The following is a 16013-nucleotide window of genomic DNA, read 5'->3' as shown; positions in this document are numbered from 1 at the left end:
ATCCTAGTATGCTACTGACTAAATATCATCACCCTGGGCATTTTGGTTATTCAGAATAAGTTATTTAATGTTTTTCACATATTTGACCCCTGTGACCTTAGATATAGGTGAAGGTCATTCATTTGAACAAACTTGATAGCCCTTTACCCCAGCATGCTACTGGCCAAATATCATCACCCTGGGCATTTTGGTTATTCAGAAGAAGTTGTTTAAAAAAAATTAACATATTTGACCCCTGTGACCTTGAATATGGGTAGAGGTCATTTATTTGAACAAACTTTGTAGCCCTTCATCTCAGCATGCTACTGGCCAAATATCATCACCCTGGGCATTTTGGTTATTCAGAAGAAGTTGTTTAAAAAAAATTAACATACTTGACCCCTGTGACCTTGAATATGGGTAGAGGTCATTTATTTTAACAAACTTTGTAGCCCTTCATCTCAGCATGCTACTGGCCAAATATCATCACCCTAGGCATTTTGGTTATTCAGAAGAAGTTGTTTAAAAGTTTTTTTTAAGACAATTGACCCCTGTGACCTTGATTATAATTGAAGGTCATTCATTTGAACAAAATTGGTAGCCCTTCACCCAAGCATGCTACTGGCCAAATATCATCTCCCTGTGCAGTTTGGTTATCGAGAAGAAGATGTTAAAAGTTTTTAACATATTTGACCCCAGTGACCTTGAAAATGGATGAAGGTCATTAATTTTAACAAACTTTGTAGCCCCTTATCCCAGTTTGCTTCTGGTCAAATATCATCACCCTAGGCCTTTCGGTTATTAAGAAGAAGTCGTTTAAAGTAAAATATTGACGACGGGCGCCGCGCCACAGCATAAGCTCACTTGGCACTTTGTGCCAGGTGAGCTAATAACCATTAAACAGACAGTAAGATAATGCAAATAATATAACTTATATCAGTAACAAAATTTGAAATAATAAAAAGTGTCTTTTATCTTCAAATTTACACTTAAACACAATAAATGTTTTATTTATTTTCTTGCAATCAATTTATACAACAAATTTTTCTAACATATGAATCACAAAATTAGAAATCACAACTCTATTGAATCAGAGAAATATATATATAAAAATCTAGTGTACATATGAAATGACACAGAAAAAGTATCAGAATATCTTTAGCACACAAAGACGAAAAAATCAAAACAAAAGTACATGTAGATGTTTAAAGTTAAAAAATCAGAAATATAAAAGGTCCTTTTCAGTTTCTGTACATCAATGGACTTATTTCTCCTTTCTTATATCAATTGACTTTGTACATGTATTTCCAGCTTGTCACATATTTGTAAAAATTGGAATAAACATCCAAAAATAACCACAAATGCAAATGTCCACGCTTGACAGGCTTTTTTGACAATGTCACAGATTCGATCCTGACATAAAAATATCTTCACATGACCTTTGTATGACTGTATACGATTCATCACGAAAAAAAACCCCCACCCACTCAGCATTCAGAACAAATTAATACAACCTTGTACTTAAAGAACGCTGGAACAGGTGAGAAAGGATACTGACACTACACCACTGTGTCCATCTTGTATGGTTTAGTGCTGTCTGGTACAGTTAAGTAAAGTAGGATATGTCAGCTGTATGACACAGTGCTAAATTTGATGTCAGAATAAACCTCATTAAAGTGGGTTAAAGTGTAGAAAAAGTTCAAACACTTATTATTTTTTGCACACAATGCCTGCCAGTCAAAAAGGAATACCCAAGAATGATTATGACACAGTATAAATATCCACATTTGCCCAAAGTTTTCATAAGGAAGCAGATTTTAAAAATAACACTACAAAGATGTAACATGTGTGTCATACAAATTGTTGTACTATGGCAAAGTGTCTGTTCAGTTATGCGGACAAACAGATAAATCCTGGCCAATCTATTTTTGTAAATGTTCATACATACCTTGAAAGTTTTGTCAAGGCTCGTCAGAAAGATCACTAGCTTTGTCCCTATTTCATGAAGGAACAACTCTGGTCCAACAGGTCAAACAATAAATCTGACAGAAACAGCCACTAAGTCGATCATGTAGAGATAAGGATATTTATCGTAAAGATATATGCTATGTTAATGTGATATGCTTTCTGTTTCTAGAAGAATTTTTAATATATATCAATACAATTGTTATAGAGTACTTGATCAATGTGTTATCAATCCATTATAGAGTACTTGATCAATGTGTTATCAATCCATTAAGTATTTAAGTCCAAACTTTCATTCACAAAAAGGGTATTTTCAAGTTCCTCATTTGATTATCTAAATGTATCTTTAAAGCAGATATCTATAACACATGCAGCTGTTGTTTAAAAAAAGTTACCAAACTCCAGCATAGCTGTGGTACAATGATTTAACATGTTGTTTAACAAAATGTTACCAGACTCCCTGCATTGATCAGCCGTAGAATGATGAAACATTAGCACCATATCAATAGGAATGTGTTGTGACAACTAAAGGCTTATCGTGATCATCACGCTTCACAACATTTGTTTATACCTTTCTTTTTCTTCCTTTCATATAAATTGTCCTTCTCCACTCCTGGAAATGAAGGTAAACATGAAAATAATGCTGTGTAAATTTCATTATGGTAAAGAAAGTTTATGCAATATTGAACACAAATTGAAAGTAAAACCGAAGGTCTTCAATATAATTTTATCCTGCTGTTATTTTACTTTCATAAACATGGTGTATTTTACAGCATTTTTTGTAGAGAATGTGTCAGATATATGATAGTATGTACATCCTAACCATGCATAAAACACAATAAAATCAAATACAGGAAATTACTTCCCTACTCTTCTCTTAGTAAGTGTAAAGGGCAGACTTCAACATTTAAAATACTACAGATAGTAAAGGTGTTATTTTAGCAAAAATTATTTAAATATCGTACCGAAGAACTAATATTTCAGGAAATTTGGGACCGTTTTTGCTTTTTGATAAAACATCAAGAAATTGTGTTTAATACATTTACAGTTGTCTATAGACTTGTTATTTGTTAAAATCATTGTCAGACAAATTACTTACATATGAAGTCATTCTCAGACAAATTACTTACGTATGAAATCATTGTCAGACAAACTACTTGCGTATGAAATCATTGTCAGACAAATTACTTACGTATGAAATCGTTGTCAGACAAATTACTTACGTATGAAGTCATTGTCAGACAAATTACTTACGTATGAAATCATTGTCAGACAAATTACTTACATATGAAATCATTGTCAGACAAATTACTTACATATGAAATCATTGTCAGACAAATTATTTGCGTATGAAATCATTGTCAGACAAACTACTTACGTATGAAATCATTGTCAGACAAATTACTTAGGTATGAAATCGTTGTCAGACAAATTACTTACGTATAAAGTCATTGCCAATCTGTTTGGATGGCTGTGAATTGTCGGTGTCAACCTCCCTCAAGACAGCTGCTTCAAATGTCAGAGATACTGCCCGGAAGAAGAAGTCCTTCACATTCTCACCTGAAAAGAGTATATATATCATAATTGGTGAAAGTAACCAGGTATTTACCGACTGTATTTGGAGAGGAAGGAGAGTTAACAGAAGACATGTCAACCAATATCTGCAAATACCATAATTTGAACTTCTGGTGTAATTATCATAATAAAATAAATGTGCAAATATGTGTGTAAAAGCATGAATACTCAAATTATCTAGATTTTCAGAGCTTGGATTACTCCGGTTTTGTCTAATGTCTGGTTTAACCATAACATTTAAGTCTGAGGTTTCAGCTGTATATATACCTGTTTTAGAGGAGACTGCCCAGTACTCGGCCCCAAGACTATTGGCAATGTCTGCTGCCCGCCTCTCCACAGCTTCATACCCAGCATCAGGCTGAAATACAATACCAATACTGTAATAATATATTACACTTATCCTGAAATACAATGTTATCTGAATACTTTTGAAAAACGATGTAAAGATTTAACACAAAATTGCACCCTTTCTTGTCCAACCAAATCACTTGTATAAACATTTTACGACATTTAATTTAACCTATTGTAATCCATTGAGATTTGTTTATCGTTAACTTAATCCTGTATTAATGCAATCAGAACAGTATCTGGTCACGTTTCATATAAAGTTGACAGGAAGCATGGAAACCTACCATGATGTCTTTTTTGCAGCCCACCAGCAGCTTCACTGGTTCACTAGCACTCTCAGAGGCATCATGCATCCACTTAGCAGCATTGGACAGGGACATCTCGTCAGACAGGTCAAACACTACCACCACCACTGTAACAAAGGGGACATCAGATTTACTACACGGAAGGATCAATAGATCCTGTTATGGCTGACAGTAACACAATACCAAACCACATATCTTTTTAAACACTTCAATATTTTCTCTTGTTTTGTGATCATAGAGATGCATCCATGTGGTTTTTTCTAAAAAAATATTTCTTGTATCGACTTTTAAATCCAAAACTACCTCCTCTAATTAGAAATTGATATTATTGATTTCATCATTTTGTTAGACAGTATCAAAGAGAAATACAAGATCTCATGTCAGAGCCAACATCAGGCTAGATAAAACTGTGATTCTGAAGTAATTGTGAAAGTGGGCACTGTAAGTAGGCTTGGGGCGTCTAATTAGATAGGACAAAAATATGTAAGTGTCAAACTTAACATTTACTCAAACATAACAGAATACAAATAAATGATGTACATGCAGTGTTTACCATTAGCCCCTCGGTAGTAAGAGGCAGCGATACACTTGAATCTTTCCTGGCCTGCTGTGTCCCATCTGTAATGGTAAGACACATAGTAATAATATACATATATATATATGTGTGTGGGTGTGTGTGTGTGTGTAAGGAAAAGGCATATAACACAGTAACTCTATAACTAGAATAATTGCCCTATGGGGACTTTAATAGTCCTAAATTATATCCTGTTCTGATAATTCCCGCTTTGAGGACAGCTGATCTGCCCTGGTTTTGCCAAAAAAGGTGATTTGAGCCCTTGGTTATATTTGAGATCATGTGATAATAATTTTGACATTTGACGTTTTGGAGGTACAGGTAATATGTTATAGTCAGCACTACAAATCTTACATCTGCAGAGTGAAGGGTATGGAGAGGATGCTGAATTTTTCTACTTCAAAGTCCACTCCAATGGTAGCTTTGTAATCTCTATCAAACACATCATGACAGAACCTGAAACGAAAAGAAGAATAGATAAAAAAAAGCCAATACACATTGAAAATTTCATAAAAACAAAAATGAGAAAATTTGATATTAGCCAAAGAAATTAGACATACCGTATTACATTTAGCTGAGTAGTCCCTTGAAAATAAAAAAAGTTACACACTGTCTTCTGTTTCTCTATACTAAACTGTTGATAAGACTAATGAGACTACTAGCATCAGAGTTTATATAGAAACCATCTGACTAGACTAACAATGTTTGCCTTGTTTCTCTTTACCAACCTATTTACTAAACTAACAATTTTTCATGAATTTAAGTTTCGCTATACTTACCTATTGACCAGACTTGTTTTTCCCACAGAAACATCACCAACAAGGACAGCTTTACAAATCTTCAATCTACATGAAAACATTGTAGAAATACATCAAATGTGTGTGTGGTATCGGTAAAACATTTCTTAAAAAAATAATTACTAGGAAGAGCAGGCGTATTTACTGATACTAACCTGGGGTTAACCATGGAGTTTGCACAAACTTTATCGATACAATTATGTTGGTCCACCAAAATCTAAGTCAAAGCGACCTACCTACATAAAATACAAACAGGGCAAATATAGACAGACTAGTTATGTTATGAAAGTTATAATAATGTGGAACGTATAGTTGAATAGTGTCTGGTAGTTACAGGTTTACAGATTAAACACAGATAGAAGATCTCAAACAGGCCACCATTACATACGCCTTTTATGTAACAAACTTATGAATTTGAGATTGTTTTTATCACATACTCAATTTTTGTTTGTTTGTTTGTGTTTAACGGCCTATCGACGGCTGTGGTCATTTAGGGCCATGGTGATTTTTTTTATTTTTTTATTTTTTTTAACAAACATGTGAGTAGCGAAGATAAAATCAGATAAAAAGGTTAATTTTTAAAAGCATTCACATTGTATCTGTAAATAATCAAAATAAAAAGGGAGTTAAAATAATAAAAGAGATAACGAATAGGTGATATGGACTATGTGATATATATAACGTCAAAAACGTCAAGATGGGTTAAAAGACATCAGAGTCTATAGAATAGACCGATGTCTTTCAAATATTTAAATAATGCCTTCAAGTCCAGGGAACTGAAATAGTTTTCATATCCGGGACTCGAAAGTAGTTATCATGAATGTGTTTAAAATTGGAACATTCTATTAAAAAATGTTCCACTGTAAATGGAGTGTCACATGCGTTGCATTAAGGTGGATCTCCTCGTTTTAAAAGGTACGAATGAGTAGGATATGTGTTCCCAGTACAGAGTTTGAAATCTGTATATGGTAGTTTGATATTTGTTTGTTGGAGATTTAATGCATTTTTTATCACATACTCAAACAAAGCATGTTAAATGCATATTTTGTGATCATATACACAGGAAAAACCAACAGAATACACCACCAGTTTTGCAACTGTTACAGATCTGTGACATCTTCTATCTTTCCTTATGACATCACAATAGGTGATACATGTAGTAAGCATTTTATATATTACAAGCCATTCAGATCGATATGTCTTGCCTGTACCCCACTTTGACAGTCAATGCACATATCAGAGAATCTAACTTAAACGCAAAAACTTAATGTTGATGGATATGCTGATGAAGTCAATGGACCATGAAAGGTAGGCCGTATCCAGCATTTGATGCATTGGTTGAGATGTACTACCTAAGATGGTCCAAGCTTGGTTGGTCTAGCACTTATAATTAAGGTTTTAGTAAAACTAAGTTAAACACACAAACTTAATGTTGAACCCAAAGCCGCCAGAAAAGCAACACCTTAGTCTTGCTTTCGCTATTTCGACGCAGCGAGACAAAAACTATATGTGATGTTTATAACTGATGCTATTACACTGTATAAAAGCTTGTGTATATGATCAGATTTCACTGCAGGTTCCTGTAACCACTGAATTCCACTTCATTACTAGCATACACACTTAACATCAATTTTATATATCATCTGTCTTTACTGTTTTTCTGTTAGTAAATATGAACTGGCAGCTGTACGCAATAAGCCATACCCAACTCTTCCAGTTCTGTTTTCTGCACAGGCAGTCTTCACTTTGGGGTGAAAATTCATCTTTTGGTAGGGTGTGGCATCGGGATGGAAAGCCTGGTAATATAAAGGAAATGTTTGAATAATATGGTAATCTCAATTTGATAAATAAAAAGTTTCATTGTCCTGAATCAATTTGAACCTTAAAATAAACAGACTTTGATTAACTGATGTACATTTAGATTTAAACTGCTACTATATCTTAGTAGCAGATCTTGGCCACTGTATTTGATATGTTACCTGGTAGTATTTAGAGATAACCTTATCTTGGCCACTGTGTTTGATATGTTACCTGGGTGTATTCACAGAGAACCCAGTCCTTGGGGACTGTTTGATATGTTACCTGGGTGTATTCAGAGACAACATTGTCCATGGGGACTGTTTGATATGTTACCTGGGTGTATTCACAGAGAACACAGTCCATGGGGACTGTTTGATATGTTACCTGGGAGTATTCACAGAGAACCCAGTCCATGGGGACTGTTTGATATGTTACCTGGGTGTATTCAGAGACAACCCTGTCCTTGGGGACTGTTTGATATGTTACCTGGGTGTATTCAGAGACAACATTGTCCATGGGGACTGTTTGATATGTTAACTGGTAGTATTTAGAGACAACCTTATCTTGGCCACTGTGTTTGATTTGTTACCTGGGCGTTTTCAGAGACAACCATATCCTTGGGGACTGTTTGATATGTTACCTGGGGGTATTCAGAGACAACATTGTCCATGGGGCCTGTTCGATATGTTAACTGGTAGTATTTAGAGACAACCTTATCTTGGCCACTGTGTTTGATATGTTACCTGGGTGTTTTCAGAGACAACCATATCCTTGGGGACTGTTTGATATGTTACCACATGGTATTTTGAGACAACCCAATCCTTGGACACTGTGTTTGATAGGTTACCTGGGGGTTTCAGAGGCAATCCTTTCCTTGGCAATAATTTGATTTGTTACCTGGGGGTATTTTGAGACAACCCGATCCTTGGCCACTGTGTTTGAGAGTATGGTTCTTCCAGCAGACATGATGACAGGAGTTGATGTCAAACTGAATTCAACAGGTAGTTTGTAAGCTCTTCAGATCCCACACCAATCTACAAAATCAATCACAGCTCAAAATCTGGTCTGCAATGAGTAAACTACTAATATTTCCGGGCTTTTCAGTAACTTCTATTTGAACAGAATAAATTAACGTTTTTAACCAGCCAACTTGTAAAATTACATATCAGATATGTAAGAATGTGAAAAGGTGATTTGAACCAGCCAAAATCGGAACTGAACCAGTCATTTTGGCCTGCTGCCTGTTTTTTCCCAGCTATCCATCGCTCAGATATTGTATGCTAAATGTCAAAATACCTTGATAAAATGTGGATCTTGAAGTATGTTCATTTTTGTAGATCTTGATTTATTTCAGTCTTAACTTTTTGGTTTCTACTTTTTAAGAATATGAGTGATATATTCAACATTTTGAAAAACAAATTAGGTCAAAAATGTCACTTTTAGCAGTGTTTTTTTTTGGCCTAGTGTGCCAATTCCTGACAAGTCATAGATAAATATTTTTTCAGATACATTCTTCAGGTTCACATGTTACATATTGTGCTCTTATTTTGAAAATGACTTGATAGTGCATTTTGAAGAAAGATAACCAGATACCAAAAAGTTAAAACAGATTGAGATGTATATATGTTTATAGTGAGTATACCCTCAATATTTCATCCTCACTTCATTTGGCATATCCTTTTATACTATTTATTTTCATATGTTCAATTTTTCCATTTGTACTTATCAATTTTATGATCAACCATCCTTATGTGTCTCCAAACTCCTCTACATCTCAGGATATGTTGTCACAATTTTAGTCATCACACCAATGTTTTGTAATGTGTGACCGGGAACCTATTCAGCCACTGACCACACTAATTGGTGAATCAGTGAGCACATCCCAGGGTTAAAACTGCATCACTAGAAAAACTTTGTCTGTAAGGCAGTATTTTTCATATAATATGCATGACAAAGCTAACAATAGACCACAGGGGTTCGTTACAAATGTAAAAGATGTGGATTAATTAGGTTGCTTTACAGCACAGCGGTAGAGCGTCGGACTGGAGAGCCAAGGTCGCGGGTTCGAGCCCCAGTGACGGCACTATCTGTGTATTACTATTCCTCGTCCTATTACACATTGGTGCCGTTGACCCTCCCCGTTCAAGGTAGGAGAACTCTATATGCTACATACTGATATGGGCCACAGCACACACATAAGTGTAAGCTTATATGTACTGTGATCCATAATCAGTACTGTATAGCATGTGTATTTTAGACATATGACATGTAACGAATCCCTGTGTTAGAACTGAGGCAGAAGCCCCAGTTTATCTGAATAACTATGAAATATCGTGCTAACAAACGCTATCCACATTCTTAGACTTGCCTTGCTCGAAATCGATTGGTGATTATGTACGTTTTTAAATCTGTTTGGTTATTTCATCCCAGTATTTGTTTCCAAGTCATGACTGAATGTCGAAGTGTTTATCACACACTGGAGGCAATTTTAGCGGAAGTGAAACTATGCACGCAATATCTGCGTCAATGGAAGCTTTATAATTATGAAACCACGCTCATTTAAAAAAGCGTTTGGTGGATCCTGTAAATTTTAAGGGCAGCGGAAGTTAAATATTTGCACATGCGTACAAGGCAAAATACGACTTTACAAACCACGTGGAAACCCCAAATCCGTCCTTTTTCAACATGGCTCCCAAAAAGAAGGCAACAGTAGAAAGTATGCGACATAAAAATATCAAATAAATGCTTTGGCTCAGTTAAAAGCTTACTTTTTTTGATATGTATACATTTCTGAATGCACTGTTATGTTAGAAAATATGTATTTATGCTATATAAGTTCTGGTAGACTCGATAATTATTGTATACATTAATTTGCCTGTGCGATAGACTGTTTTGACATAGATTGTACATGATAGTATTCTTGTAACGTCTGTGTATTTCACGTGCTATATTTCGGGCCCAGGACACTGCCGATTGAGCTATATTCATCTATAAATTATAGCTGTAGTGTATTGAGCTATATTTTCGCAGATTTCAATTTTCATTGAATTAAAGCAAAGTCGCATGAAACAATAAGGTTTATGGTAATGTAGACTACAAAAAGCATACATTTAGATGTCTTCACTTTTCATAAATGTAAAAAAAAATTTTTTACATCATTATTTTTTAATAAGAATACTTCTATACTTATAAACCTAATGACATTTTTTTTTAAAACGCGAAATTAATTCGTTTTCCTTAAAAAGAAAATCACATGAAAATAGTTCAAAAGACCTATTTCAGATAGGTCAATAGAGCATTTATAGGTCTTTGGTTACAGCTGTATAGCTCAATCGGCACAGTGTACTGGACATGCTACTTTACACTACCCGGCCCATTAATTACCTTGAAGATTCAGTTTTTATTAAAGCCATAATTTGAAATTTTATACAAAACTTGTTGACACGACATGGATTCTACGTGTGTTATACTGGAATCAACAAGAATGTATCGATACGACAAACTGTTGAATTTTCAACCCTTTGTGCCCATTTATTATCAAGCTGTAAATAGTAAGAGTTAATTATTGCTGGCTTTAAGCTGTTAATATTATTTCAAGCAGGAAACATTTGTCAGAGATATGAGGGTTACATTTTTGGATGTCAATATTTTCCTTTGAATGTGAAAAATTGGACTGATGTGGATAGGATTTTTCGTTTTGGTGTTGAAATAGGCTTCTCACAGTACACCAATTGTTCCATATGATATCTTATTCTCCTGTCCCTGTGATATCAGTTAAAAATAGTCTTGCTCAACAAGAGTTGAAAAAGAGCATGTTTAAAAAAGGAGGTGTGCATAGCTCTATCACAGTTCAGACCATGTCTTTAAAAACATCTGAAATGTTTTGCTCTTTTTTCAGAGGGCAGCAAGAAAGATGCTGCCAAAGCAAAGGAGTCCAACACAGCTTCGGGCAAGGCTAAGCAAAAGGCACAGAAGGCCAAGAAATCGCAGCTAAGAGGCGTACATGACAAGCGTAATCGTAAGGTCCGCACATCAGTACATTTCAGGCGACCCAAGACCCTCAAACTACCAAGGGAGCCCAAATATCCTAGGAAAAGTGTGCCCAAGACAGCGACGTAAGATTTTTTTCACTCTTTTTTTTAAGGATATGGAAATTGATGCAAATTGAAAAATAAAAATAATGAATTATGGTTTAGTCTGGTTCTATAGGGTTTAACATCCTATCAACAGCTAAGGTCATTTAATTGTGATGTATCACTATGGTGTGTATGCATGCATGTATGTAATAATGATTTTCTTCCAGTGTAGTTGAAATTGAGCATAATGCAATAAAGCAAATATTATGATTGAAATTCACTTTTTAAATGCACTGTGAAATAATTTCTGAGTTCCATTGCTTTTGATTTTTCAGGTTAGACAAATACAGAATTGTCAAATACCCATTAACAACCGAGTCGGCCATGAAAAAGATTGAGGATAACAACACCTTGGTCTTTGTTGTGGACAAAAGGGCCAACAAACCCCAGGTCAAACTGGCTGTGAAGAAACTTTACGACATTGATGTTGCTAAAGTCAACACTTTGGTCAGGTAAAATCAATCATACTTATATCTGGAGTATATTACCTTTTCTACATTGCAAAAGGCCAACTAAAATTTTGTTTTCTACTTCTGTAGGACATGGCTTGAAAAGTACTTGAATTTAGAGCGGGGTCTTCAAACTCTTTGAAAACGGTTTTTGGCCTTGAAACTCTTTGAATTTAGCCAAAGGGTCTTGAAAAGACCTTGATTATTACAAATTTAACAATTTCGAATGTTTATTGTGTCTGAAATAGAAGAGAGAAAAAATCGCAAACTTAATGCTTTCATTTTGATTATTGGCGTCATTGGGTTAAACAAAATTGGGTTCCGATCCAGGCTTTAGTCGTCACCACTGCGTGAGTGAAGGGAGATAATTCAATCTGCGCAGTGTATATACATCCGTCTGTTGATTCCACGTGGGCGAGTCATGATCATAAACAGGAAGTGGGAGGGGACTTAACTGGGCCAGGGAAGTTTAATGTGACTTTAAAGCTCAATGTTCGTTGTTCAAAAAATATTGATCTCGGAAGAATGGGACTGGGAGATTCGGCATTGAAAAGTCACGCAAAAGGTGTGAAACATCGACACGCTCAGGGCGTCATATTTAAAAAAAACAATATTACTTAGCATGAAAGTTGAGAAAACTGAATGGGGCTGAATTGGAGGAGAATATTAACAATCTTGAGAAAAAAACTATGACAGGACCAAGAACCGCTGTAAAAATCAGCAGATGCGTTTGCCCTTAGGGCGGAGACAGGGTAATCTTACCCACTTGTCCGATGTTAATTCTCTTCGCAAGAGTGCAAAAGAATAAGTTAAACAGTGCAAAAGAAGAGAAAGTAAATGCTCTAAAGGACTGTTGATCTAGAGAACGCAAAACAAAGCATTATTAAAACTTCTGAATTTATTTATTGGTTATGTTGTATGTGTCTGAAGTCATAGACTGTAGATTCAAATTTTGTATGTACAAAGACCTAATATTTCTTTTTAAAATTGCCTTGAAAAGTCCTTGAATTTTATTTGAAAAAGTTTGTATGAACCATGTAGGATTATAAGTGTTGTTAGGTAGACAACACATTTTATTTTTTGAAAAATCAGCATCAATCATGAACAACATGAATGATTGATTGAGTGGATATGTTGATCCCATTCATCAAAATTATAAAAATTCTTGAGAATACACTTAAAGGATTTTGAATAAGTGGATTCTACAAACTAGATTTGGTCAAAATAAGTTTCATAATTATGCCTCAAAAATGATTTGGATAGGAATGATTTATTCCAGGTAAGTAGGGGAAAAAGTAACATTTTCAGTTGGCCTAAACATAATATGAATTTGTAGTATTGATGACTGAGCTATTTCACAGATACAGGAAGGAATATATTAAACAGTCAAGTGTACCAACGAGTGTTGAATAATCTAAAAGATTTTGCTTTAGTTGAAGACTAATCATGGAAAATTTTGTCTTAATCATCATCTTAAAAGTTTTTAAGTCTTTAATCATTGTCAAAAAAATTATAACATTACAAGAAATTTATTTGTCATTTAATAGCCAGGTATAACAGGGAAAATAGCATGCATAGCCATTGTAGAAAAATTATTGGAGTGACGAAGAAGAATGAATTGTACATAACACTAATCTTTGTGTTAATCTTTACACATTTGTTTTGATGCTTAAACATGTATTCTGAAACAAATAATTAAAAAGCACCCACCTGCAGGATCATGTGATTTTCTGTGTCTTTCAATATGTGATGGTTTAATTAATAAATTATGGTGGTTGCTATATTGAAATGTTTCTTTTGTAGGCCTGATGGTGAGAAGAAGGCTTATGTACGACTAGCCCCCGACTATGATGCTCTTGATGTTGCTAACAAAGTAGGTGGTATATTCTGCCCGTAAAGCATGATGACAAATGTTGTTTGTGTCTCAGGACTTGTGGATATATTTAAACTTTTCCTTCTGACATTGAAGGTTGCAATATTAAATGTGCATAAATAGTGTAATGACATCATCACTAATCACTGAATGGAGATATTATTTTACTACTTCTGTGATACTCACTATATTTTGATACTAGTAAGAACTTGTGCGACAACCTTTTACATTTATTTTTTAATGTAAATTTGATACCATTTTGTACTTTGATATAATTCTGATTCCATAGTCTTTTAGTTTGTTTTGCTACTTTGTATATGTTAGTTATGTCCAGTTATTAAAGCATTGTTGATTTTTTTTTATAAAATCGCTAACTCCCATAGGGACCCTCCATGCTTAAAGGTATCGATAAAAGTAATATTGAAGGTGATGACAGTAATAAGTGATGGATCTTGCATGCAAGAAAAACCTATCAAACTTATACGAGTTGTTAGGTAGGGTATACTGGTTCACAACTTTTAACTCGCCATTGGAGTGTCACATTTGCTTCTCATAAACAGTTTTGCCTCTTTGTTAGTGTATAAAGGTAGATTGATTGTGTATGTAGGCTTTAACATGTCTTACTAACTTTACCTATCTGTTGTGGCGGCTTTGATTTTAATTGATTCTGTTTTTCTGTTTTCAGATCGGAATCATCTAATCTGGGTGGATGTGTACATTTGTTATTTTATTGTAAGATAAATAAACTCACCTAAAGAACATCAGTATTCTGTGTTTTGTTTGCATCTACTAGAATTACTGCACACAGAAAAAAACACATTTTTGCACCAACTAGATTCCATGTCATTGTCACCAGTCCTTCATGTGCACTGTGGTAACTTTTGATAAAAAGTGATAATACATTTATTGTCATTTCATCTATTGATTATAGAATAGTGTTGTGCAACCTCAAAATATACAAAAGTAGGGAACGGGAAGAAACAACTTTTGAAATTTCAGCAAAATTTGGACTTGTTTCTGAAAAATTGCATCAGAAAACTTGAATGGTCATATTTGAGATGCCTGCCTTGTGACGATCAGCTTTTCGTTTGAAGCTGAAAAATTAATTATGCACAACTAAGAAATTCTAGGAAACTAGATAGAAACTTCAAAAGATCCCTTCAGTGCAGCTACTTTCTGACAAACAATCTTGAACTGTCGTGTCTAAGAGGACCATCTGGCCCTGTTGCTCGAAGGTTTGTTAAAGTTGACCAGTGGTTAGGGATTTTGTTTTAAATTTGAACACAAAATCAAGAACAGAACATCCGACATCATTTCACTGTTATATTTTGTATTAAGACCGATCAGATTGATGTGTTTTGAGAATTTATTTTGGTTTGAAAATTCCTGTTTTTTAAAGGCAAACTTAAATTTGTCACTTGTCACTAGTTAAGTTAACCAACCTTTCAGCAACCAAGGCCTGCAGCCGTCTTGTTCTTGTGATGGGTCTAGTAATTGTCAAAGTTCAAGACGACAATCTTGTTTTTTGGATCTGTCTTATATTGAGAACCATCTCTTGAAGACTGAAAAATAGTGATAACCTTAAGCTAAAATCAAAATGATTACATCTTGTTCTTCAAAATTCAACTTGCACAACAAATGGCCAAGGAGAAAATAATGAAATGAGAGAAAAATATGTCGATAACTTATAGAAAAATGGTGATAAATATAACCTTCAACAGTTAAAATATTCAGAGAAGAACTGCTAATCTGCAGTAAATGGTGTAAAACGCTCCTTGGTAATGCAGTGTCAATTTAATAATGTAGCTTCTCGGTAGAATAGTCGTCCTGCTCCATGATTCTAACTAAATGTTTTTAGCTCACCTGGCCCGAAGGGCCATGTGAGTTGATGCCGACTGCGGCGTCCGGTGTCCGTCCGTTATCTTTTTCTTTTGAACGACTTCTTCTGAAGAACTGTAGGACCTAGACCTGCTTTGAAAGTCACAGGGGTCAAATATGTAAAAAAAAATCAAACAACAATATCCTATGAACCATTTGAACTAGAGTCGTGATACTTGGGTATGTTATGTAGACCAGCAGTTCGAATACTTTTCTCAATTACAGTTATGAGGTCAAAGGTCAACTTTAAATGCTAGTCGTGGGTCAAATGTCAACTTTAGTTAAAAGCTTTAACAATTTCCTTCTCAAGTTCCATTAGGCCTAGGGTCATGAT

General features: G+C 34.7%; 2 protein-coding genes across 2 annotated transcripts; one reads left to right on the top strand and one right to left on the bottom strand.

The window, feature by feature from the left end:
- Positions 1-814: 814 nt before the first annotated feature.
- Positions 815-9851, bottom strand: LOC110445817 (ras-related protein Rab-34-like). Its single transcript, XM_021490613.1, has 10 exons — positions 9712-9851; positions 8241-8377; positions 7248-7339; positions 5526-5591; positions 5101-5202; positions 4726-4790; positions 4152-4279; positions 3787-3877; positions 3385-3504; positions 815-2557 (listed from the first exon to the last, which is right to left on the bottom strand). Exons 2-10 carry the CDS (start codon positions 8307-8309, stop codon positions 2490-2492), a joined length of 801 nt encoding a protein of 266 aa, XP_021346288.1. The 5' UTR covers positions 8310-8377; positions 9712-9851; the 3' UTR covers positions 815-2489.
- A 101-nt stretch (positions 9852-9952) lies between these two features.
- LOC110445845 (60S ribosomal protein L23a-like) lies at positions 9953-14562 on the top strand. The gene is made up of 5 exons (XM_021490661.1): positions 9953-10059; positions 11242-11458; positions 11755-11931; positions 13732-13801; positions 14487-14562. The coding sequence occupies exons 1-5, from the start codon at positions 10029-10031 to the stop codon at positions 14499-14501; spliced, it is 510 nt and encodes a 169-aa protein (XP_021346336.1). The 5' UTR covers positions 9953-10028; the 3' UTR covers positions 14502-14562.
- The last annotated feature ends 1451 nt before the right edge of the window (positions 14563-16013 follow it).

This window comes from Mizuhopecten yessoensis, unplaced genomic scaffold, assembly GCF_002113885.1.
Source record: "Mizuhopecten yessoensis strain PY_sf001 unplaced genomic scaffold, ASM211388v2 scaffold2383, whole genome shotgun sequence".
NCBI classification, from domain to species: Eukaryota; Metazoa; Mollusca; class Bivalvia; order Pectinida; family Pectinidae; genus Mizuhopecten; species Mizuhopecten yessoensis.
This window is presented reverse-complemented; position numbering and strand designations above follow the sequence as displayed.